Raw genomic sequence first — 27114 nt, 5'->3', positions numbered from 1 at the left:
CGCCGTATAGGACTACCTATTAAAGTACTTTCGTTAAGTCATGGAAATGGGGTAAAACATCATGGAAACGATTTGAAAATTCATTGGTCTGTGGGAACCTTGCAAATCCACAAGTACGTGAATCAGTAATATTATGCAATGCATTTAACAAAAGTTGTATTACTGTTGGACTAACGATACTTCTCTTCACAGGAGCTACAAGCAAAAACGCTACGTTGAGTCTGAAGTTCACCGAAGATTCTGCCGGTTTGCTCACTTTAACTCAACTTTAACTTTTACATGACATTTCTGTGTGTTGGCTGTGCTTTTTAATTCTCTAAATATATATAGCCCTTAAATCCTTCACTCAAGTGATAAGAGTTGATGATGGATGAATAAATTATTTGTAACCAATTGTATTTTATATGCTGTTCCTACTGTCTATTTTTCCACAAACTCTTTAACTGAAACGTAGCCAGTAACTATAGTTGTCACAAAAATAGTGGAGTAAAAATTGCAGTATTTCCCTCTGAAATTTAGTAAAATAGAACGATAATGCTGCCTAAAGTACCTTAAATTTGAACTTAATTATAGTTCTTGAGTAAATGTACATAAATAATGCAGATAAATCAGTAAGAACAAAAATACTTTGTTGAACATTGTAGATTTATGATATATAACTGTAAGAATATCTGAGGGTGGATTATTCCTGTTATTACTGCGATTTTGTGTCTAAAAGTATTCCTCTGTATTTCCAGGCAAATGCCCCCAGGTGACTATGTAACAAAGCCTGGGGATGCAGACTCATTTTACAGCGACATGCCTCCGGGTGTCAGCACAAACTCGGGCTGCAGCTCCAAGAAGAGGTCAGCCTGCCTGTCGCACCTGCAGATTTGCACCCTGTCCTTCACCCCCTCCATCCCATCCATTTCTCAGAACATCTCACTGTTTGTCTTCAGGTGTGCCATCCCATCGTCACTCATTCGTTCTGCTAGCAGTTGTGTGTGTGTGTTTATTGTCTTCTCTTAATCACTGGTGTGTTCATGTCATGCTTGTCATTATCATGGCTTTCATTATGTTTCTCTTCTTGCAAACATTTTGGAATTAAACCAAAATGTTTTCAAAGTCGTGAACATCTCTCTGCTGGGCAGAAAACCTCAAAACTGTAGTTTTCAAATCACAGGGACGTATACTCACTTTGTTGTTGGTTTTGGAAAAAAAAACACAACTGCTGTCTATTAATATCTGCACAGATCCAACGAGCAGAAATTATAGATCTGCAAAGCTGCAAATAATGTTCAACTTTTTCAGGCAGACATCACATGATTTAACATTTCAGGCCAAACGGGGATCACAGGACGTCCAGTAGCTCACCTTTTAGAGCAGGCGCCCCATGTACAGAGGCTGTGTCCACGCCACAGCGGCCGCAGGTTCGACTCCAACCTGCAACCCTTTGGCACATTAAGTAGTTCCAGAAAATAAAGGCAAAAAGACAAAAAAATGGTTATCTGAAAGAATGGTGAGCACTAGGCTATAATGATAAAATCCAACTATGCTCAAAATGTCTTTTCCAAGATGTATTAAAAAAACTGTAAGCAGAAAGAAGGTGCTATGCTACAACCATCCAAAATAATAATAAGCAAATTGTCACCTTAGAATTATAAAGTTTTATCTGACATTCTTCTCAAAATACAGTCATTCCTGTTCTGTGATAGCTTATTGAACATTATGTGAGTTTTTTTTTCTTTTACTTTTTTTTAATTCAGAAAACAAAAAGTTTCATATCATTTTTCTATTTTTTCTAACATCTCAAACTGAACCTTTTAATTGTAAAGTGGTGAAATGTAATCATAATGTGGCACAAAGGGGAGGGGGGAAACACAGGTATTGTGTTGGGAGAGGGTCCTAAAGAGAAACCTTCAAAAAGCTTTTTAAAAATAACTCATCTCTCTCTCACCTCTGCTCTTTTCTTTTCATCACCTCCCAGTTGACTCTGTTCAGGTGTGCTGCTGCACACAGGTGAAGGGGGCGTGGCCTCTGGGAACAAAGAAGCCGGGCATTGTTTAGGGAGGAATTTTTGTTTTGTTTTTGTTTGCAGAGGAGGATACAGAAAATAGAGGGCAAAGCCAGGTAGCCCGAGGAAAGACCTGAGTTTCTTTTTTTATGGTGTTTCCTCAACCGGCTGGAGTCAGAAATATAACTAGTGTGCGTGAGGGACTGTAAGTGAAGAGCAAACTTAAAAGTTAAGACCGGATTGATTCTTTTCCTGTTTCTATCCTTTTACAAAAAGAGTCATTGAAAAAGTAAAAAAGACCTCATGAATCCCCCCCATGACCATCCTTGGAGATTCAGATCGCACAAGGTGTGGGTTGACAACCCCTCACCCTCCCATGATAACAAATACATGATCATGGCCCTCAGCGACCAGGTGATGTAGTATTTTGACAAAATAAACAGTCAGAAAGGAAGGCTAACCCTAAACCATACCTGCGTTTTCAAATGGGTGTTCGTTTCTCTGACTCTTTTCTTTTGTTAGATTTTTTTCCCAAGTACTTGAGTACTCTACAATAGTTTAATTTGAGTACTCAAATAAAGATATAAGTAAAAAGGCCCATCCCTAATCATCCAGCTGCCATGATATCGTTTCACAGCTCCTAATGTTGCCATCTGCTGCGATGGTGTCTTCATTTTCCGCCTTTCCCTCGTCTCCACTAATGCAGTAGGAGCAGAACAGCGTGTAGTGATTTGTAGCAGCTTGGGAGAACGATGTTTCACTGATGATAATCTGTCCATGCTGCGTGTGTGTGTGTGTTTGTGTGTGTGTGTGTGCATGTAGATCTAATGGCCTATCCCACTCATGGAGCGAGAGAATCCCAGATGCCAAACACATCTCTGACATCTGTGAAAATGGGCGACCGAGGAGCAACTCGTGGCAAGGTAATGCTCAGATCCCCTCAGACCCTGCAGGAAGAGAAAATAGTTGAGCTTCTGCTGCTCTGAATTCCACCTGGGTGCCTCAAAAAGAAGAGCGGCAAAGTGTTTGTTTACGCAAAACAAAGCAAGGAAACTGTCTTTTTTAATATAGTGAATTTTATCCACAAATTTTCCTTTTTTACCACTGGAATTATGCCTTTTCCTTAAAATTTGAAGAAACCAACACACTGTAATCCTACTAAACCATGCCCCCAGTAAATAATTCACGTCACAGTATATGATTGTATTTAAAGTGTGTGCTTATGTTCCGTTTCTCTATAGGAAATCTGAGCGGTAATCGTAAGAAACTTAAAGGAAAGAAGTTCCGTGCTCGCTCCAACTCCACAGAGTAAGTTCTGTTTTGGCTCCTTGGTCATGTCACGATGTCAATGAACTTTGTACACGGGATGTGCAGATCAGGAGAAGTTGTGGTCGAAATAGACTTAAGGGGTTCTTTTGAGGGATAAAGCTGATGTTATGCTTTATTTTGTAGTTTTTACGTCAACAAATGCCTTGAAAAGACCAAAACAAACAAACACGTAAACTATATTTTCATGTTTTTTACCACGCAGTCAGACAGACCTGGTCCACAGGGAACTTAAGAGTTTATTTCAAAGCCACCAAACTTCACTGACAAAATCAGTAATTTTAGGCCACATGCACACGGGTATTTTTAAAAACGTATCTTTTTCTATGCATTTTGACCTTTCAGATTTTTAGGTTACTGAAAATGAACCATCTGGAAATCTCCTTTCAGGGTGAAAATATTCAGAAATTTCACTTTCAGTGTTTATATGTAGACAGGAAAACTTTTTTTTTGCTTGTCTCCTTTATTTGACGGCAGAGTGTTTGTCGTTATCTCCTCACAGTTCAAAGTAGAGTAGAACTACTCTGCCATAGCCGCTTTCCGACAGGCGTCTTCTGCTTGCCTACGTTTTCCCCGTATCAGCTTGAGCTTAGTGGTGATGGCGGTCTGGGTTAAATCGTCCTTGTGATGAGGAAACTCTGAGGACGTCTCAGAACGGTCTCAGAAAAGAGCTTTGATTGGCAAGACTCTCAGTCCACATTTTCTTGGATTTTGTTCACTTTACACTCAGGTGTGACACTGAGGAGTAACTTCACTTCAGTGTCAGTCGACAGGATTCTCTCCTGCGATACTCCATTGTTGTGGTTATGCCTTTTCCATTAATGACTTCAGGCTTCTGATTGGCCAACATCACCTGAATTTGCATTTTGATGTGGACAGATTTTTTTAAAAAAAAGTACTATGGAAATATTTTTTAAATGTTGGAAAAAATGTGTTTGTAAAAATACCCATGTACATGTGGACGAGGTCTTACTCTGCAGAGCACAGGAGCTGCTGGTCCACCGCTGCCTCAGCTGACTAATGTGTGAGGTAAAACAGGAAAAATTCTAAATATAGTATACACTTATATTGATTTTTTAAAAAATACATTTTGCTGCTGCCAACATCCACAGCAGTACACTGTCTAGCCTGCAGTTGATTTATTAAAGACGCTTGAAATTTAACGGCGTATATCAAAACAGCACTATAGAACTATAGTTAACTATATACTTTTAAATGTTGCAGTTTACAGCTGAAAATGAGTAATGAGTTGAAATTAGCTGAGTGTTGTCTACCTGGATGGGATTGTTGTTAGTGTGATGATATTCTGTCTATAGTGGAGGTCTATGGCACAGAGGAAGAAGTGATATCAGGCTACATAAATAGTATGTTTTATTAGGATTCATTTATATTTATAAATATTATATTATATTCATATATGACTCGGCCAGATCTCCTTTGGAAAAGAGATTCTTAATCTCAGTGGGACAAACCTGCTTAAATAAAGGTAAAATAAAATATTTGATTGTGGTCTTTTCATAGGATTTGTTGACAATACAAAATAAAAGATTACTGTCCTTATCCATTAAAGGTATAGCTGAAAAAAACAAACCAAAAAAAACCTCACACAACTCTGGATTAAACACTCTGCTCAAATTTTGCATTTTGCAAATTGTACAAAAAGCCTCATAAGCTCGTCTAATCAAAAGACCGTGCAGTCACGTTGTCTCTTGCGTTGTCTGGCTTGTGAGGCTGTACAGCACCTTTTGAACTCTTAGCTGTGAATACGTGAAGTTTTTGCATAAACTGTTATGCCCGTTGACTGTGAATGAACAGCGTGCATCGGCTGCCTCCCAGCCTGGCGTGTTGGTTTGTTTGTTTGTGGGTTTGAAGGTCTTGGCATTTAAATTGTCTGCAGTGCACCTGTTCTCATTGCGAGCATGAGACTGACTGCTAACTGCTTGGAATGACGTTGACATGTAACCGATATGCAACTGAGCCTGTAACACACGACACAGTTGTTTGTGATTTCCATGGTGCCGTTTTCATCTGAAACCACACACAGGTCTGTCTGCCATCTTCTCACCATTTTTTCTCGATTGCATCTTGGTGTTTGTTCAGGATTATCTTTGCTCTGCTCTGCTTTCCTAAAAATATTTCCTCTTCCTCTCTCTCCCTCCCCACACGTGCTTATTTCTGGAGATTTTTCTGTCCTTTTTCATTTTCTTTTCCCTCCTTCCTTTTTCTCTCTTCTCCCCCTCCTTGTGTTGTGTCCATCACCCCCTCCCCCACCCCTCCCACAGGTATTTAACCCCTCGCTTCAAAACAGAGTTTTATGATGTAACTAAATGGGTAGAAGATGTGAATAGAAACACTCAAGGACCTTACCTTAGGTATTTCCTCAGACCATGTCCTGTACCCCACACGCTTGTCTAAAAACCCCCCTCACTTTTGGTTTGATTTGTGGCTTGGTCAAGGAAAGTAGCAATTAGCTTCAATCTGGACGTTTAAAATAATATCTCAGGGGAAGTGTGATTGACAGCTGGCATGTTGTGACTTGTAGTTCCACAAAGGGGTTGCTGCTGAGTGTTAAAAAGAAGATTTTCTGCTTTACATGAAAATATTTATTCTAATTTACGTCATTCTTCCTTTTAGTTTGATTGTAGACATCTATTTCTTTTGAATCAGCTGCACTTTACTTTGCAGATTTTTGTTTTCATTCTGCAAAAAGACCAATGGCTCTTACTGCCTGTGCTAGTGTGAATATTATAACATGTTATTCCTAATTTCTCCTTATTCCCTTCTTTGCTTCTCCCCCTCAGTCTCTTGTTGCCTCTGCATGTTGCGTGTTGTTCTGTCAGTAAGTGTCTGTATGTCGGCGCTGCCTCGCTCCCAGTGACCTCATGTGCCTTAGCATCAGTGTGATGTCACTGCCGAGCCAAACATTTTGGGCGCTGACATCATCACTGTGCTGCTGTGACAAACTGTAGGCCATCACTCTGGTCGTATTTAAGGTCTATAGATGATCACAAGCCACAAGGTTTCCCTGACAGGGAAGCTAATGGGCACCCTGGCTCTGCAGAGCGCCGGTCCCATGTCAGCGACAGTTTCGTCACTTCACCGAGCTAAATGTCAACGGTCGGCAAGTGCTGTAATCTATAGACCTTCACTGTGTCCAGGAGCCCTTCATTGCCCCTCGCCCTGCTGGTATATCTACTAAGAGTGGAGACGTGTAGACGTCAGGGAGCTCCGGTTCCAGAAGTACAACTAAAGGCTATTTACTGACAGATTATTTCTTCATATCAGCACAAAGTGCTCTGGATTAAATAATCTAATTAAACAGTCAGTCAGAAAGCTAAGAGGGGCAGTTCAACCCCAAATCAAAAAAATACTCTTAACCTCAAACCTGTTTTTTATGAGTGTGATTTTTTTAAATGACATACTATACTTTGACTTTTTTTGTGCGATTTCTTTATGACATGCTATACTATGACATTTTGATTTTTTTTTTTTAAAAAGCATATTAAACTCTGGCTTTTTGAGTGATATATATAATACTATTTTATGACCATTGCGATTTTTTTTTTATGACATACTATACTCATATTTTTGTGTGGATTTTGTATGACATACTATACTACGGCATTTTTGTGTAATTTCTTTTAAATGACATACTGTGCTATGACTTTGTGTAATTGTTTTCTTACTAATTTGTGTGATTTTAACGACTTACTAAACTTTGATTTTTTTGTGACTTTTAATGACATATTATACTATGACTTCTTTGAGTGATTTTTTATGACATATGAAACAGATTTTTTGTGTGATTAGTGTTATGACATACTATATTATGACTTTTTGTGTGTTTTAACTACATATACTTTGATTTCTAATAACATAAGCGACTTTGTTGTGTAATTTTTTTGACAAACTATATTGACTGCTTGTGTGACTTTTCATGACGTATAATAAGATGACTTTTTGTGGTGTTTTTTTTCACAACATAGTATTTTGTACTTTGACTTTTAATGACTTCTTAAGAAATGAGAATAAAATATATTATAAATATAGGAATTTTTTTTAGAAAAATACATCTGGAACCAGCAGCCCATCCACTCCCTCCACTACTTTGACCAATCCAGGTATTTCCGATCACCGCTCAGCAGTGGTGTAAACGAGCTGCTGTGCTGTACATGGGACAGGCTCTCTGTGGCCGTTTCACTGGACAGGAGCTCTCCCTCTCACTCTCTGTCAGTCGTTCTCACCCAGCTCCGGTCTGGTCTGTCGTCCCAGTCACCTCATCATACTCACTGCTCCCAGCATTCCTCATATAAACATGAACGAACGCACTCATTCAACTGTTCAAGACTACACGCCGGCTCAGCAGAAGTTACCTTTAGCAGCACGTTTTTTTTAACAGTGGCTGTAGGGGGATTTCTGCAGATTCCAGCCCGTTTGTGTGTCTGATGATGAAGGAAAAATAATGCTGTGGCAGGCTGAAGCATGTGAGTTGCAGGAAACTGCGACTATGCCCATACCGCTGCTGGGACCCGTGTACTGCTGTGTACAGAGGTTGCCCCTAAAAGCTGATGTTATTAAGAGATCACATGACTTGTCTGTTTTTGTGCTTTTGATAAACGGCAGTAAGAGCTTTTAAGATCAACCTCTCTCTACAGGAAAGTGAATAATTAGAGCAGCTCAATGAGGATGTTGCCCAAAGTCATAGATCTAACATTAGTTGTGGAATCTCACCTCATTTATCCATCTGTGTCTTTGGCCAACTTCATCCTAAATCAACGTAAGAGGCAATATTTTAACAACGTCACTTCTTCTTTTCCTCAGGACGCTATCCCCTGCCAAGTCTCCCACTTCTTCTACAGGATCTATTGCATCCAGCAGGAGGTACCCGTACCCCATGCCCCCTCTTCCCGATGACCAGAGGAAAGCAAACAGGCAGAGCGCCAGGGCAAGTATCGATTCGGAGCACATTACATCGTTGACTGAACATACTACGCTATGACTTTTGTGATATTAGATGACATAGTATGACTTTTTTGTGCAATTTTATTGTAATATACTACTCTGACTTTTTTGTGATTTGTTTTGAATATATTATACTTAACCATTTTTGTGTGATTTTTAATGACATACTATACTATGGCTTATTATGATAAGTCCACATAAGTCCTTATTATGACATTATAGTGATTTTTTTGGTGATTTATTTTCCCGACAAACTATACTATGACTTTTTTCAGTCATTTTTATATAAGATATGACAATACTATAATGATTTTGGTTTTTTACCTGTTATACTGTGACTTTTTGTGTGATTTAAATGACATACTATCTATGATGTCTTCATGGGATTTTTATGTGTTTTTTTCCCAAACTATGACCTTTTTTAAATGACAGACTATAGTATGGCTTTTGGCTATGTTTTTTTAACCTACTATACTGTGACTTTTTGTAGGCAAAAACATTTTTCAACATACTATACAATGACTGTTTTGGTGTTTTTTTCCCCCAGACATACTATATTATGACTTTATTCTGTGATTTTTTTGGACATACAATACAATGATTTTTTGTGGGATGTTTCTTTTTTTTATTATTCTATACTATGCTATTCTATGCTATTGTTTGATTATTGCTTTTATTTTCTTGCAATCTATTTTCCACATGTCATACTATGACTTCCTTTGTGAGTTTTTTCTATATACTTTATAATAACTTTATGAGTAATTTTTTCCACATACTATACTATGATTTTTTGCGATTTATTTCCCCAACACCTTCTACTTCTACTACTTGTGCATTTTCTTCTTCTGCGACATACTATACCACGACTTCTTTGTGTGATTTTTTGGTATTCTATTCTACGACATTTTGATGAAATTTTATAATGACATAGTATACAATCACTTTTTGATACAACTTTTAATGACATTCAGTACAATTACTTTTTTTGGTTTTATTTCCAACAACATACTATACTTGGACTTTTTAATAATATTTTTGATGAGATATGATACTTTTTTGTGCGGTTTTTCGTGACATACTATGGGCTACTATGACTTTTTATGTGAATTTCTTTGACGTACTATACTATGACTAATTGCGTACATACAAAGACAAAACCAAAATTAGGAATTAAAATGACAGAAAAACAAGACCTACTGTTAAAATGTATTCTCTTTAATTCTTTCCTCCTCTATCCCTTTGTCTTTCTCCCCCTCAGCTGTGGGAAACTTCAATATAACAGCCTTCTCACCCACTCAGCAAAAGATCTCGAGGAACTACACTTGTCTCTCCTTTTCTATGAATGAAAAACACAAAAAATTTAAACAAAATTGACTCTAAGCTATTTAAGAGAAGTGGAGAGAGAGCCCCCCCACTGGAGTGGAAATAAGCAAAGGCGTGTGTGAGTAAGTGTGTACAAGCATCTCCGAGGCTTTCTCTCCAGACAGTGTCATTCAGTGGATCTTTACAAAGACGATGCGGATCGCTGGCAGAGAAACCAGCTCCACATCCACTCCAGACCAGCTGGAGCTCAGACCGAGCTGTTCCTGTCCTGTCTGCTCAGGCCGCATCTAAGGGACTGGAAACCCTCCTCCACCCCGACCCCCTCGTACCCATCCTAAAACCTTGACACGTCCTCTTTTAGCTCAGCTCTTATCACTACAACTCCACCCCCCCCCCCCCAGTTGTTTGGAGCTCCTCTCTTAAAGGAGCAGCGGAGCCGGGAGCAGGTCATCATCACACTGCATCTCTGGAATTGCTGGATCATTTTGACGCACGTGAATCACTGTATGCATGAGACATCCCTGTTTATCAGCAGCCTCCTCCCACCAAGAAGAACAGCCATCTGATGGGAGAGGAAAGCATGCAAGGGGGGCAGTGATTTTATACCTTCTGTAGGCTTAGATGCTTCCTCTCCACTATAGGTAACCCACATCGTATCACCACTTATAGCCCCATGACTGATGAAATGGACTCGACCCGACCCCGCCCTGCTCCCCCTCCCCTCGGTTTGTTCATGCGTGTGTAAATATGTACAGTAAAATTACACACAGAGTATGTTTTTGCTTTTATTTTGAAAGAGATTGCAACATCTCTTCCTGCTGTGTTGTGTTGTAGACAGAAGCGGATCTCTGTAGATAAGAGACACCCCCCCCCACACTCGTTCTTCTGTCTGTGTTTCTATTTTTCCCCCCTCCCTCCAGCTTTTTCCTGTGTGACTGTGACCTCTATAGCTTTTTTCCATCCACAGCAGAATGTAAAAGTGTTTTTATATTATCTTAGCACTGGTTTTCATCCATCTCTGGGAGAAACACAGACATCCAGTAATGACGGAGGAAGTACTGATCAATTGTGGCACATTAAGAGTGTTCTTGAAAGCAGCTGTTGAGTATTATTTAGGGACATTTAAATAGTTTTATGTGCCATTCCCGAGTGATTGAATGGGATGTGTTTGGTGTAGTTATAGATGTGCCACTTTTCACTCATGGTCTTTAAATTTTGTTTTGGAAATTTCCCGTTGATAAAGTTGAGATGATTTTCCCCTGATTCTACATTTGGATGTTTGACACCAGTGTGCTGCCATTTTCACAACGTGGCAGCACGCAAAGTCGCTCAGATGAATGTGAGACTAGGACTGATGGCCTGACTTGGGCCAGGAATCTGGAAGCCGTGATTGAAATGTGCATTTTGGATTTAGCTGTGATGATTGAGATATTTAGCCTTGTAAATGATTAACTATGCTGTACAGTGCTTGCTGTTTGAGCTTGTGGAGACCAACAGCATGACAGTTCTATAATCAAATTGTTATTTCTCTGGTTGGCTGTTTGTGAGACCATAAGGGGAAACAAGCATGTCGCTGAAAGACTTTTTTAGCCCTCCCCAGCTCCCCCACATTGCCTATGTGCTGTTTTCTAATGGTGTGTTTCTACTACATGGTACCGTCTCTACTCTCCTCGCCTTTTTTTGGTTTTCCATTGGGAAAAAGTACCTGTACCACCTTTTTTGGTACCTGCTCTACCGGGGTTCCAAAAAGGCCAGCCAGGTACTACAAGGTACTAAACGGTCACGTGAAACACTGCAGACCACTGATTGGTCAGACAGAATCGTTACTGCGTCACCAGTGCGCGGCGCACGGAATACCCAGGAACAGCGCGAACAGCAAACGTGGCTGCAGTTTTGTATCATTTTTTTTCTTTCCCAAAATAGCAACCAGGAAGATCCCGCCGTGGTCGCTCGAGGAGGTGCAAACGTCCCTCGCCTTGCTGGCCGACGAGCGCATTCAGCAAGTACGAGTGTGTGTGTATGCATGGTTCAAATTACGGGGGAGCTAAAAGGAGTCCCTGAAAGCCTCCCTTGAGACGTTCAGGGGAAGCTCTAAAAAACCGTTCACTTTTGTGTTATAGATCATATGTTTTCTGCACATAAAAGTTTCTGAAATTATAAAAAAAAATACAGTAATATGTCAATGTTGTGTGTTTATTCGCTCTTTACAGATATCTGTCTCCACTATTTGAATTTTAACTGCGGCCATCTGTGCGTAAAGCGGCGCTGCGCTCAGATTCCTACATTTACGCAGTCACCGAAACTCCTCATCATCCGACGGAGAGGAAATGTAGCTGGCAGTGTTTCCTGCTTACAGTGGTGTTCATAAAATCTTTTACGCAGTAACCCTGTTATTGACCGCGCGCTGCCTTACACTTTACGCACGTGACATATTTTAGTAGAGGTGTGCACCGGAAAATGGGGCTCCCCCTAAAGCCACCCTGTAACTCGAACCCTGTGCGTATGTTTGTGTTGCGTTGAAACTGACATCACGGCAGTGTGGCACGGGGGTCGCTATGACGACCAGTTACACCGAGGCAGTACTAACCCGGTACTAACTTCTAATGGAAGACGACACCCAGAATAGTCCTGGATACCTAAGGCGAGCAGAGTAGAGCCGGTACCATGTAGTGGAAATGCACCATAAATGGGTTTGTGTACCACAGACTGTTGTCAGCGAAGTCAGGAAAAGTTCAAGGCAGGAAGTCGCAGGGTTTAAAAATGATTGAGAACAGTTTTATTTGTGCTGGTGTTGAGCTTGTGTAGCTTTTTAAAGGGACAGTTTGCCCCTAAATCAAAAATACATATTACTTACAGTGCTGTTTATCTGTCTAGATTGTTTTGGTGTGAGTTGCCGAGATATCAGCCATAAAGATGGCACTCAGCTTGTGGTGCTCATAGCGCAACTCATTACAGACCTATTCATCTTGCTATATAACACTACAGGTAAGAGGTAAAATGTCTCTTTTGATTTTGGGGTTAACTGTCCATTTAAGGTGGATTTTATTTTGGAAATGAATCCCATTATGCTCCCCAAAAGCAGTTTCTTTGTACAGTTACAGCTCATTGTTCTACCTTGAGTAGAAGTTATGTCACCGCCTCCTGTTTGTCATTTTACTGTTTAGTTTTGTTGCAGTGTGGGCACTTGTTCATTTTGTAATTCATGTATGCATTAGGACTGTATAGGTAATACGATCTTCACAATATTGGACTGATATTGCTACTAGTATCTTTTTTATTAAGTACCTTTGTAACGTTCACCTTTTTCTTAGCGTTATGTACAGCAACGATTCAAACAGTAATTAAGTGCATTATTGTAATTATGTGTGTTGATGAGTTTGAATGGAGACAGTTTTTTGAAACACATTTGTCCCGGGGCTAATCGAAGTGGTCGTTCCTCCGGCATGTTCTCATCTGTATCATATAACGTTTTGGACACATAATGTTGTAAATGAGATCTGTATCGGCTCATGATTTGCCTTCTACCAGAGCTTTCTTCTCTGCTCTGGTAATCTTTAAGTATTGGTCAGTGTCCAGTGGCCCTGTTGTCTTCCTTGGCTACTTAAGGCTGCAGAGAGCATTGTCTCAGAGCGCTTGTGTAATATTTTTAACATCGTAATACTGTGCTACAGCGAGACTTTTGTCCTAGTGTGATGGACGCTGCGCTGTACTACATTCTGAGGACTCTCTGCTAAGGATGGGACCATGCAGGCTGCAGTGATTTCTGTCAATCCTCCAAACATATCTGCTGCATCTGCCTACGCACAAGGCTGGACTGACAGATCCTAACAGGAGGACTCTGGCTCCACATAGGTGAGCCGTCTCTGTCTGGCCAGAGACTTGAATGTATTCGTGTACCACCCAGTCTCAATCATGTGGTCCCATCCTGCCAGACACATCAGCACTCTGCTGCAGGGACCTTGAAAACCCCTACATGTACTAGTTCAAATCTAAATACTGCAGTTGCTGTCTTTTTTTAATTTATTTTTTGATTTTGCCTGTATGCTGTACAGACTGACGATGCAAAAATCAATCCCCATATTTTTTTTCCTCTTAATCATTCAGTATTGTAATATATTTAATATAAAATAAAACTTTCATCAACACATCTGTCTATGATGACATCTCTAATGACCTTATTTACAGAGGAAAATACACTCTACCTGTGGGGCCATGTTAACTGTGGCTTAGATTCTGATAACCTTCAACCAAACAAGATCACTTGAAGCACAACTCATGCCGAACTTTTGGAGCCTCATAAAATTGGATGTATGGTCTGATTTTAAATCGTCATCCGCCATCGCTTCCGTGGACAGTTCTGCACTAAGCAGCACAGTTTCTGTTGTCACAGGTGGATGCTGTTTACCTGCCATTTATGTTCAAATATATCTTTGTTTGGCAGACAGCTCATCCGTCATTGTACACTGTAGGTTCCGCTGAAATGCATGACGTTATCTGTTCATCACAAATGCTCTTTTGACTGTAACCTCAGTGCCTGCAGTCTGTCTTGATGGGTGGCTTTAGTCTCCATCTTCATCAAGCGATTCCCAAATGCACCTTTTCAAATGTTCAACAGCAAACCCAATGGAGGCAGAAACAGGGACCACATGTCTGAAGTTCATGTAGTTCTTAAGTATCATATCCTCAGGCAAAATATCAGAAAACTCTGCAGGAAAAAAAAAAATCATAGTATACCATGTTGTCAAAAATATAATCAAACATTCAGTATAGTAACCCCCCCCCAAAAATTGCATCATTAAGTCATACTATGGTATGTACTTAAAAAAGTTATCAAAAATACTACTATACTGTGTTATCAAAAATGTCATCAGAAAGTAATACGACTACTATGTCCTAAAAAAATAATCAAAAAGTCATATTATGACATCAAAATCGCATTAAATAGTCATACTATACTATATCATTAAAAAAAAATACATAAAAAAGTCAAACTATACTATGTTGTCAAAAATTGCATCAAAAAATCCTACTATATTAATCATCAAAAAGTCATCAAATTGCAATGCATTGCATTGAGTCTGGTCTTGCCCCTTTGCTGCATGTTGTCTCCTGTATCTCCCCCTTTCACACTCACTCTGTCCTATCAATTAAAGGCAAAAAATCTTTTAGTTGTACCATACTATAGCTTTAAAAAAATAATGAAAAATATTGCTATACTATGTTGTAAAACATGTAATCAAAAAGTCATACTATACTATGTCGTCAAAAATCTCACCATAACATCATACTATAACATGTCATCAAAAAAAAAACGTCATACTATAGTATGTTGTTGATAATGGCGCCAAAATGTCATTCTATATTATGTCATCTAAAATCACGGCAAAACATCATACTTTCCTATGTTGTGAAAAACTGTCGCCAAAATGTCATACTATACTATTTCAACAAAAAAATGTGCAGAAACATCATACTATACAATGTTGACAACAATCATGCCAAAATGTTATGCTATACTATGTCATCAAATATTGTGCAAAAATGTCATACTGTACTATGGCGTCGAAAATCATGCCAAAACGTCATACTATACTATGTCATCAAAAGTTGAGCGGAAACATCGTACTATACAATGTTGACAACTATCATGTCAAAACATTATGCTATACTATGTCGCCAAAAATCTCACAAAAATGTCATACTATACTATGTTGTCAAAAATTGCGCCAAAATGTCATACTAAACTATGTCGTCAAAAATCATGCCAAAACTTCATACTATATAATGTCATCAAAATTCGTACTAAGAAATAACATTATACTACATAATGTCGTCAAAAATCACGCAAAAATGTCATTGTGTACTATGTCGTCAAAAAAAGTGCCAAAACTGTCATACTATAGTTTGTTGTTGAAAAAGGCGTGACGATGTCATGCTATACTATATCATCAAAAACCAAAACAAAATGTTATACTATATTATCTCGTAAAAAATCATATTAAAACGTCATACTATTCTATGGCTTTGAAAATCGCACCAAAAAATCATACTTTGCTATATTGTCAAAAATATCACCAAAACCTCACACTTTACTATGTCATCAAAAGTTGAGCAGAAACATCATACTAGACACTGTTGACAACAATCATGCCAAAATGTTATACTATACTATGTCGTCAAAAATAGTGCAAAAATGTCATACTATACTATGTCATACTATACTATGTTGTCAAAAATATTGCAAAAAACGTCATACTAAATGATGTTGTGAAAAAGCATGCCAAAAAAACATACTATACTATGTTGTCAAAAATCACGTCCAAATTTCAACTATGTCGTTAATAGTCTCACCAGAAACGTCTGCCATATGATGTCTTAGAAATTTTGTAAAAATAGCATACTTCACTTTGTCATCAAATATCTCGCCAAAACATCGTACTGTTCTATGTCATCAAAAACTCTGTAAAATATCAAACTATACTATGTTGTCAAAAATCGCACAAAATATAGCATGTTGTAAAAAATGGCTGAAAACAATGTAGTATACAATGTTGAAAAATGTAAATTTTTGAAAAGTAATGAAGATGGCTGAAAAAGATATGCTATAGCTTGTAGAGACACATCATACTAAAGCATGTCGAAAAGGGCCAACAAGGTCATAATTTAGCATGTCGAAAAAATATCTGTGAACGACATAGTATAGAATAGTATGTAGAAAAATGTCAAATTTTGGCTTGTCATTTTATATTTCACATGCTGAAGATAACATATTGTAGCTCGTAGAGACAAAGCATAGTATACATATTCTAAATACAAGCCAAAAACCTCATGGTTTTGAATGTCAAAAAAATGGCCACAAAGGCAATAGTATAGTATGTCGAAAAAAGTCAAATTTGGACCCCTCCAAAAAATGGCTGAAAACGACATATTATAGCTTGCAGAGATGTGTTATAGTATGCAAAGTGGGAATAAAGGCCAAAAAAGGCCCAAAACCACATGATTTTGAATGTTGAAAAAAATGGCCACAAAGGCAATAGTATAGTATGTCGACAAAAGTCAAATTTGGACCCCTCCAAAAAATGGCTGAAAACGACATATAATCGCTTGCAGAGATGCGTTATACTATGCAAAGTGGGAATAAAGGCCAAAAGAAGCCCCAAACCACATGATTTTTTAATGTTGAAAAAAAATGGCCACAAAGGCAATAGTATAGTATGTCGAAAAAAGTCAAATTTGGACCCCTCCAAAAAATGGCTGAAAACGTCATATGATAGCTTGCAGAGATGCGTTATAGTATGTTAAGTGGGAATAAAGGCCAAAAAAAGCCCCAAACCACATGATTCTTGAATGTCCAAAAATGGCCACAAAGGCAATAGTATAGTATGTCGAAAAAAAGTCAAATTTGGACCCTCCAAAAATGGCTGAAAATGACATATTATAGCTTGCAGAGATGTGTTATAGTACGTTATAATGTGCAAAGTGGGAATAAAGGCCAAAGAAAGCCAAAAAACACATGATTCTTGAATGTCAAAAAATGGCCACAAAGGCAATAGTATAGTATGTTGAAAAAAGTCAAATTTGGACCCCTCAAAAATGGCTGAAAATGACATATTATCGCTTGCAGAGATGCGTTATAGTATGCAAAGTGGGAATAAAGGCCAAAAAAAGCAAAACCACATTATTCTTGAATGTCCAAAAAATGGCCACAAAGGCAATAGTATAGTATGTCGAAAAAAGTCAAATTTGGACCCCTCCAAAAAATGGCTGAAAATGACATATTATCGCTTGCAGAGATGCGTTATAGTATGTTAAGTGGGAATAAAGGCCAAAAAAAGCCCAAAACCACATTATTTTGAATGTCGAAAAAAATGGCCACAAAGGCAATAGTATAGTATGTCGAAAAAAAGTCAAATTTGGACCCCTCCAAAAAATGGCGAAAAAAGACATATGATCGCTTGCAGAGATGCGTTATAGTATGCAAAGTGGGAATAAAGGCCAAAGAAAGCAAAAACCACATTATTCTTGAATGTCAAAAAATGGCCACAAAGGCAATAGTATAGTATGTCGAAAAAGTCAAATTTGGACCCCTCCAAAAATGGCTGAAAATGACATATGATCGCTTGCAGAGATGCGTTATAGCATGCAAAGTGGGAATAAAGGCCAAAACAAGCCCCAAACCACATGATTTTGAATGTCCAAAAAAATGGCCACAAAAGCAATAGTATAGTGTGACGAAAAAAGTCAAATTGGGACCCTCCAAAAAATGGCTGAAAACGACACATTATCGCTTGCAGAGATGTGTTATACTATGCAAAGTGGGAATAAAGTCCAAAACAAGCCCCAAAACACATGATTTTGAATGTCCAAAAAATGGCCACAAAGGCAATAGTATAGTATGTCGAAAAAAGTCAAATTTGGACCCCTCCAAAAGATGGCTGAAAACAACATATTATCGCTTGCAGAGATGCGTTATAGTACGTTATAATGTGAAAGGTGGGAATAAAGGCCAAAAAAAGCCCAAAACCACATGATTTCGAATGTCGAAAAAATGGCCACAAAGGCAATAGTATAGTATGTCGAAAAAAGTCAAATTTGGACCCCTCCAAAAGATGGCTGAAAACAACATATTATAGCTTGCAGAGATGTGTTATAGTTATAATGTGAAAGTGGGAATAAAGGCCAAAAAAGCCCAAAACCACATGATTTTGAATGTCGAAAAAATGGCCACAAAGGCAATAGTATAGTATGTCGAAAAAAGTCAAATTTGGACCCTCCAAAAGATGGCTGAAAACAACATATTATAGCTTGCAGAGATGCGTTATACTATGCAAAGTGGGAATAAAGGCCAAAAGAAGCCCCAAACCACATTATTTTGAATGTCCAAAAAAATGGCCACAAAGGCAATAGTATAGTATGTCGAAAAAAGTCAAATTTGGACCCCTCCAAAAAATGGCTGAAAACGACATATAATCGCTTGCAGAGATGCGTTATAGTATGCAAAGTGGGAATAAAGGCCAAAGAAAGCAAAAAACCACATATTCTTGAATGTCCAAAAAAATGGCCACAAAGGCAATAGTATAGTATGTCGAAAAAGGTCAAATTTGGACCCCTCCAAAAAATGGCTGAAAACGACATATAATCGCTTGCAGAGATGCGTTATACTATGCAAAGTGGGAATAAAGGCCAAAAGAAGCCCCAAACCACATGATTTTTTAATGTTGAAAAAAAATGGCCACAAAGGCAATAGTATAGTATGTCGAAAAAAAGTCAAATTTGGACCCTCCAAAAATGGCTGAAAACGACATATTATAGCTTGCAGAGATGTGTTATAGCATGCAAAGTGGGAATAAAGGCCAAAGAAAGCCCCAAAACACATGATTCTTGAATGTCCAAAAAAATGGCCACAAAAGGCAATTGTGGCCATTTTTTTTGACATTCAAGAATATGTGGTTTTTTGCTTTCTTTGGCCACAAAGGCAATAGTATAGTATGTCGAAAAAAAGTCAAATTTGGACCCCTCCAAAAAATGGCTGAAAACGACATATGATCGCTTGCAGAGATGCGTTATAGTATGCAAAGTGGGAATAAAGGCCAAAGAAAGCAAAAAACCACATATTCTTGAATGTCAAAAAAAATGGCCACAAAGGCAATAGTATAGTATGTTGAAAAAAAGTCAGGTTTGGACCCCTCCAAAAAATGGCTGAAAACGACATATGATCGCTTGCAGAGATGCGTTATAGTATGTTAAGTGGGAATAAAGGCCAAAGAAAGCAAAAAACACATTATTCTTGAATGTCGAAAAATGGCCACAAAGGCAATAGTATAGTATGTCGAAAAAAGTCAAATTTGGACCCTCCAGAAAATGGCTGAAAACGACATATGATCGCTTGCAGAGATGCGTTATAGTATGCAATGTGGGAATAAAGGCCAAAGAAAGCAAAAAACACATATTCTTGAATGTCCAAAAAATGGCCACAAAGGCAATAGTATAGTATGTCGAAAAAGTCAAATTTGGACCCCTCCAAAAAATGGCTGAAAATGACATATTATAGCTTGCAGAGATGCGTTATAGTACGTTATAATGTGCAAGGTGGGAATAAAGGCCAAAAAAAGCCCAAAACCACATGATTTTGAATGTCGAAAAAATGGCCACAAAGGCAATAGTATAGTATGTCGAAAAAAGTCAAATTTGGACCCCTCCAAAAAATGGCTGAAAACGACATATTATAGCTTGCAGAGATGTGTTATAGTATGCAAAGTGGGAATAAAGGCCAAAACAAGCCCCAAACCACATGATTTTGAATGTCGAAAAAAATGGCCACAAAGGCAATAGTATAGTATGTCGAAAAAGTCAAATTTGGACCCCTCCAAAAGATGGCTGAAAACAACATATGATCGCTTGCAGAGATGCGTTATAGTATGCAATGTGGGAATAAAGGCCAAAGAAAGCAAAAACCACATATTCTTGAATGTCCAAAAAATGGCCACAAAGGCAATAGTATAGTATGTCGAAAAAAGTCAAATTTGGACCCTCCAAAAATGGCTGAAAATGACATATTATAGCTTGCAGAGATGCGTTATAGTACGTTATAATGTGCAAGGTGGGAATAAAGGCCAAAAAAAGCCCAAAACCACATGATTTTGAATGTCGAAAAAATGGCCACAAAGGCAATAGTATAGTATGTCGAAAAAGGTCAAATTTGGACCCCTCCAAAAAATGGCTGAAAATGACATATTATCGCTTGCAGAGATGTGTTATAGTATGTTAAGTGGGAATAAAGGCCAAAACAAGCCCCAAACCACATTATTTTGAATGTCGAAAAAAATGGCCACAAAGGCAATAGTATAGTATGTCGAAAAAAAGTCAAATTTGGACCCCTCCAAAAAATGGCTGAAAACGACATATGATCGCTTGCAGAGATGCGTTATAGTATGCAAAGTGGGAATGAAGGCCAAAGAAAGCAAAAAACCACATATTCTTGAATGTCAAAAAAAATGGCCACAAAGGCAATAGTATAGTATGTCGAAAAAAGTCAAATTTGGACCCCTCCAAAAAATGGCTGAAAATGACATATTATCGCTTGCAGAGATGCGTTATAGTATGTTAAGTGGGAATAAAGGCCAAAAAAAGCCCAAAACCACATTATTCTTGAATGTCCAAAAAATGGCCACAAAGGCAATAGTATAGTATGTCGAAAAAAAGTCAAATTTGGACCCCTCCAAAAAATGGCTGAAAACGACATATGATCGCTTGCAGAGATGCGTTATAGTATGCAAAGTGGGAATAAAGGCCAAAGAAAGCAAAACCACATGATTCTTGAATGTCAAAAAAATGGCCACAAAGGCAATAGTATAGTATGTCGAAAAAAGTCAAATTTGGACCCTCCAAAAGATGGCTGAAAATGACATATTATCGCTTGCAGAGATGTGTTATAGCATGCAAAGTGGGAATAAAGGCCAAAACAAGCCCCAAACCACATGATTTTGAATGTCCAAAAAATGGCCACAAAGGCAATAGTATAGTATGTCGAAAAAAGTCAAATTTGGACCCTCCAAAAATGGCTGAAAACGACATATTATCGCTTGCAGAGATGTGTTATACTATGCAAAGTGGGAATAAAGTCCAAAACAAGCCCCAAACCACATGATTTTGAATGTCGAAAAAAATGGCCACAAAGGCAATAGTATAGTATGTCGAAAAAAGTCAAATTTGGACCCCTCCAAAAGATGGCTGAAAACAACATATTATCGCTTGCAGAGATGCGTTATAGTACGTTATAATGTGAAAGGTGGGAATAAAGGCCAAAAAAAGCCCAAAACCACATGATTTTGAATGTCGAAAAAATGGCCACAAAGGCAATAGTATAGTATGTCGAAAAAAGTCAAATTTGGACCCCTCCAAAAGATGGCTGAAAACAACATATTATCGCTTGCAGAGATGCGTTATACTATGCAAAGTGGGAATAAAGGCCAAAAGAAGCCCCAAACCACATTATTTTGAATGTCCAAAAAATGGCCACAAAGGCAATAGTATAGTATGTCGACAAATGTCAAATTTGGACCCCTCCCAAAAATGGATAAAAACGACATATGATCGCTTGCAGAGATGCGTTATAGTATGCAAAGTGGGAATAAAGGCCAAAAAAAGCAAAAACCACATATTCTTGAATGTCCAAAAAATGGCCACAAAGGCAATAGTATAGTATGTCGAAAAAAGTCAAATTAGGACCCCTCCAAAAAATGGCTGAAAACGACATATAATCGCTTGCAGAGATGCGTTATAGCATGCAAAGTGGGAATAAAGGCCAAAAAAAGCCCCAAACCACATGATTTTGAATGTCCAAAAAAATGGCCACAAAGGCAATTGTGGCCATTTTTTTTGACATTCAAGAATATGTGGTTTTTTGCTTTCTTTGGCCACAAAGGCAATAGTATAGTATGTCGAAAAAAAGTCAAGTTTGGACCCCTCCAAAAAATGGCTGAAAACGACATATTATAGCTTGCAGAGATGTGTTATCGTATGCAAAGTGGGAATAAAGGCCAAAGAAAGCAAAAAAACACATATTCTTGAATGTCAAAAAAATGGCCACAAAGGCAATAGTATAGTATGTTGAAAAAGTCAAATTTGGACCCTCCAAAAATGGCCAAAAACGACATATGATCGCTTGCAGAGATGCGTTATAGTATGCAAAGTGGGAATAAAGGCCAAAGAAAGCAAAAAACACATATTCTTGAATGTCCAAAAAAATGGCCACAAAGGCAATAGTATAGTATGTCGAAAAAGTCAAATTTGGACCCTCCAAAAATGGCTGAAAATGACATATTATCGCTTGCAGAGATGCGTTATAGTACGTTATAATGTGCAAGGTGGGAATGAAAGGCCAAAAAAAGCCCAAAACCACATTATTTTGAATGTCGAAAAAAATGGCCACAAAGGCAATAGTATAGTATGTCGAAAAAAAGTCAAATTTGGACCCCTCCAAAAAATGGCTGAAAACGACATATGATCGCTTGCAGAGATGCGTTATAGTATGCAAAGTGGGAATGAAGGCCAAAAAAAGCAAAAACCACATATTCTTGAATGTCGAAAAAAATGGCCACAAAGGCAATAGTATAGTATGTCGAAAAAAGTCAAATTTGGACCCCTCCAAAAAATGGCTGAAAACGACATATTATAGCTTGCAGAGATGCGTTATAGTATGTTAAGTGGGAATAAAGGCCAAAAAAAGCCCCAAACCACATGATTTTGAATGTCGAAAAAAATGGCCACAAAGGCAATAGTATAGTATGTCGAAAAAAAGTCAAGTTTGGACCCCTCCAAAAAATGGCTGAAAACGACATATTATAGCTTGCAGAGATGTGTTATCGTATGCAAAGTGGGAATAAAGGCCAAAGAAAGCAAAAAAACACATATTCTTGAATGTCAAAAAAAATGGCCACAAAGGCAATAGTATAGTATGTCGAAAAAAAGTCAGGTTTGGACCCCTCCAGAAAATGGCTGAAAACGACATATGATCGCTTGCAGAGATGCGTTATAGTATGCAATGTGGGAATAAAGGCCAAAGAAAGCAAAAAACCACATATTCTTGAATGTCCAAAAAAATGGCCACAAAGGCAATAGTATAGTATGTCGAAAAAAGTCAAATTTGGACCCCTCCAAAAAATGGCTGAAAATGACATATTATCGCTTGCAGAGATGCGTTATAGCATGCAAAGTGGGAATAAAGGCCAAAACAAGCCCCAAACCACATGATTTTGAATGTCCAAAAAAATGGCCACAAAGGCAATAGTATAGTATGTCGAAAAAAGTCAAATTGGGCCCCCTCCAAAAAATGGCTGAAAACGACACATTATCGCTTGCAGAGATGTGTTATACTATGCAAAGTGGGAATAAAGTCCAAAACAAGCCCCAAACCACATGATTTTGAAAGTCCAAAACAATGGCCACAAGGGCAATAGTATAGTATGTCGAAAAAAGTCAAATTTGGACCCCTTCAAAAAATGGCTGAAAACGACATATTATCGCTTGCAGAGATGCGTTATACTATGCAAAGTGGGAATAAAGGCCAAAAGAAGCCCCAAACCACATTATTTTGAATGTCCAAAAAAATGGCCACAAAGGCAATAGTATAGTATGTCGAAAAAAGTCAAATTTGGACCCCTCCAAAAAATGGCTAAACACGACATATGATCGCTTGCAGAGATGCGTTATAGTATGCAATGTGGGAATAAAGGCCAAAGAAAGCAAAAAACCACATATTCTTGAATGTCCAAAAAAATGGCCACAAAGGCAATAGTATAGTATGTCGAAAAAAGTCAAATTTGGACCCCTCCAAAAAATGGCTGAAAATGACATATTATAGCTTGCAGAGATGCGTTATAGTACGTTATAATGTGCAAGGTGGGAATAAAGGCCAAAAAAAGCCCAAAACCACATGATTTTGAATGTCGAAAAAATGGCCACAAAGGCAATAGTATAGTATGTCGAAAAAAGTCAAATTTGGACCCCTCCAAAAAATGGCTGAAAACGACATATTATAGCTTGCAGAGATGTGTTATAGTATGCAAAGTGGGAATAAAGGCCAAAACAAGCCCCAAACCACATGATTTTGAATGTCGAAAAAAATGGCCACAAAGGCAATAGTATAGTATGTCGAAAAAAGTCAAATTTGGACCCCTGCAAAAGATGGCTGAAAACAACATATTATCGCTTGCAGAGATGCGTTATACTATGCAAAGTGGGAATAAAGGCCAAAAGAAGCCCCAAACCACATTATTTTGAATGTCCAAAAAAATGGCCACAAAGGCAATAGTATAGTATGTCGAAAAAAGTCAAATTTGGACCCCTCCAAAAAATGGCTAAAAACGACATATGATCGCTTGCAGAGATGCGTTATAGTATGCAATGTGGGAATAAAGGCCAAAGAAAGCAAAAAACCACATATTCTTGAATGTCCAAAAAAATGGCCACAAAGGCAATAGTATAGTATGTCGAAAAAGGTCAAATTTGGACCCCTCCAAAAAATGGCTGAAAACGACATATTATCGCTTGCAGAGATGTGTTATAGTATGCAAAGTGGGAATAAAGGCCAAAACAAGCCCCAAACCACATGATTTTGAATGTCGAAAAAAATGGCCACAAAGGCAATAGTATAGTATGTCGAAAAAAGTCAAATTTGGACCCCTCCAAAAGATGGCTGAAAACAACATATTATAGCTTGCAGAAATGTGTTATACTATGCAAAGTGGGAATAAAGGCCAAAAAAAGCCCCAAACCACATGATTTTGAATGTCGAAAAAAATGGCCACAAAGGCAATAGTATAGTATGTCGAAAAAAGTCAAATTTGGACCCCTCCAAAAAATGGCTGAAAACGACATATTATCGCTTGCAGAGATGCGTTATACTATGCAAAGTGGGAATAAAGGCCAAAAAAAGCCCCAACCACATGATTTTGAATGTCGAAAAAAATGGCCACAAAGGCAATAGTATAGTATGTCGAAAAAAGTCAAATTTGGACCCCTCCAAAAGATGGCTGAAAACAACATATTATAGCTTGCAGAGATGCGTTATACTATGCAAAGTGGGAATAAAGGCCAAAAAAAGCCCAAAACCACATGATTTTGAATGTCGAAAAAAATGGCCACAAAGGCAATAGTATAGTATGTCGAAAAAAGTCAAATTTGGACCCCTCCAAAAAATGGCTGAAAACGACATATTATCGCTTGCAGAGATGCGTTATACTATGCAAAGTGGGAATAAAGGCCAAAAAAAGCCCAAAACCACATGATTTTGAATGTCGAAAAAAATGGCCACAAAGGCAATAGTATAGTATGTCGAAAAAAGTCAAATTTGGACCCCTCCAAAAAATGGCTGAAAACGACATATTATCGCTTGCAGAGATGCGTTATACTATGCAAAGTGGGAATAAAGGCCAAAAAAAGCCCCAACCACATGATTTTGAATGTCGAAAAAAATGGCCACAAAGGCAATAGTATAGTATGTCGAAAAAAGTCAAATTTGGACCCCTCCAAAAAATGGCTAAAAACGACATATGATCGCTTGCAGAGATGCGTTATAGTATGCAATGTGGGAATAAAGGCCAAAGAAAGCAAAAAACCACATATTCTTGAATGTCCAAAAAAATGGCCACAAAGGCAATAGTATAGTATGTCGAAAAAAGTCAAATTTGGACCCCTCCAAAAAATGGCTAAAAACGACATATGATCGCTTGCAGAGATGCGTTATAGTATGCAATGTGGGAATAAAGGCCAAAGAAAGCAAAAAACCACATATTCTTGAATGTCCAAAAAAATGGCCACAAAGGCAATAGTATAGTATGTCGAAAAAAGTCAAATTTGGACCCCTCCAAAAAATGGCTGAAAACAACATATTATCGCTTGCAGAGATGCGTTATACTATGCAAAGTGGGAATAAAGGCCAAAAGAAGCCCCAAACCACATTATTTTGAATGTCCAAAAAAATGGCCACAAAGGCAATAGTATAGTATGTCGAAAAAAGTCAAATTTGGACCCCTCCAAAAAATGGCTAAAAACGACATATGATCGCTTGCAGAGATGCGTTATAGTATGCAATGTGGGAATAAAGGCCAAAGAAAGCAAAAAACCACATATTCTTGAATGTCCAAAAAAATGGCCACAAAGGCAATAGTATAGTATGTCGAAAAAAGTCAAATTTGGACCCCTCCAAAAAATGGCTGAAAATGACATATTATAGCTTGCAGAGATGCGTTATAGTACGTTATAATGTGCAAGGTGGGAATAAAGGCCAAAAAAAGCCCAAAACCACATGATTTTGAATGTCGAAAAAAATGGCCACAAAGGCAATAGTATAGTATGTCGAAAAAAGTCAAATTTGGACGCCTCCAAAAAATGGCTGAAAACGACATATTATAGCTTGCAGAGATGTGTTATAGTATGCAAAGTGGGAATAAAGGCCAAAAAAAGCCCCAAACCACATGATTTTGAATGTCGAAAAAAATGGCCACAAAGGCAATAGTATAGTATGTCGAAAAAAGTCAAATTTGGACCCCTCCAAAAAATGGCTGAAAACGACATATTATAGCTTGCAGAGATGCGTTATAGTATGTTAAGTGGGAATAAAGGCCAAAAAAAGCCCCAAACCACATGATTTTGAATGTCGAAAAAAATGGCCACAAAGGCAATAGTATAGTATGTCGAAAAAAAGTCAAGTTTGGACCCCTCCAAAAAATGGCTGAAAACGACATATTATAGCTTGCAGAGATGTGTTATCGTATGCAAAGTGGGAATAAAGGCCAAAGAAAGCAAAAAAACACATATTCTTGAATGTCAAAAAAAATGGCCACAAAGGCAATAGTATAGTATGTTGAAAAAAAGTCAGGTTTGGACCCCTCCAAAAAATGGCTGAAAACGACATATGATCGCTTGCAGAGATGCGTTATAGTATGCAAAGTGGGAATAAAGGCCAAAGAAAGCAAAAAACACATATTCTTGAATGTCCAAAAAAATGG

The 27114-nt window shown here is 38.1% G+C and overlaps 1 protein-coding gene across 4 annotated transcripts in view; it reads left to right on the top strand.

The window, feature by feature from the left end:
• adam22 (ADAM metallopeptidase domain 22) overlaps positions 1-13749 on the top strand; it is an 87204-nt gene extending 73455 nt beyond the window's left edge. Inside the window, exons 26-32 of one of the 4 annotated variants that reach the window (XM_088084523.1) lie at positions 193-246; positions 738-938; positions 2816-2916; positions 3235-3301; positions 5602-5691; positions 8141-8264; positions 9540-13749. In XM_088084523.1, the coding sequence (XP_087940649.1) occupies positions 193-246; positions 738-938; positions 2816-2916; positions 3235-3301; positions 5602-5691; positions 8141-8264; positions 9540-9560 (658 nt within the window). In that variant the 3' untranslated portion in view covers positions 9561-13749. The remainder of the gene's footprint in view (positions 1-192; positions 247-737; positions 939-2815; positions 2917-3234; positions 3302-5601; positions 5692-8140; positions 8265-9539) is intronic. The other 3 variants (XM_088084525.1, XM_088084524.1, XM_042490324.2) reach the window with 3 other exon arrangements.
• Positions 13750-27114: the final 13365 nt, after the last annotated feature.

This window comes from Plectropomus leopardus, chromosome 11 (assembly GCF_026936395.1).
Source record: "Plectropomus leopardus strain MGB_pleo_1.0 chromosome 11, ASM2693639v1, whole genome shotgun sequence".
Taxonomy (NCBI): Eukaryota; Metazoa; Chordata; class Actinopteri; order Perciformes; family Serranidae; genus Plectropomus; species Plectropomus leopardus.
This window is presented reverse-complemented; position numbering and strand designations above follow the sequence as displayed.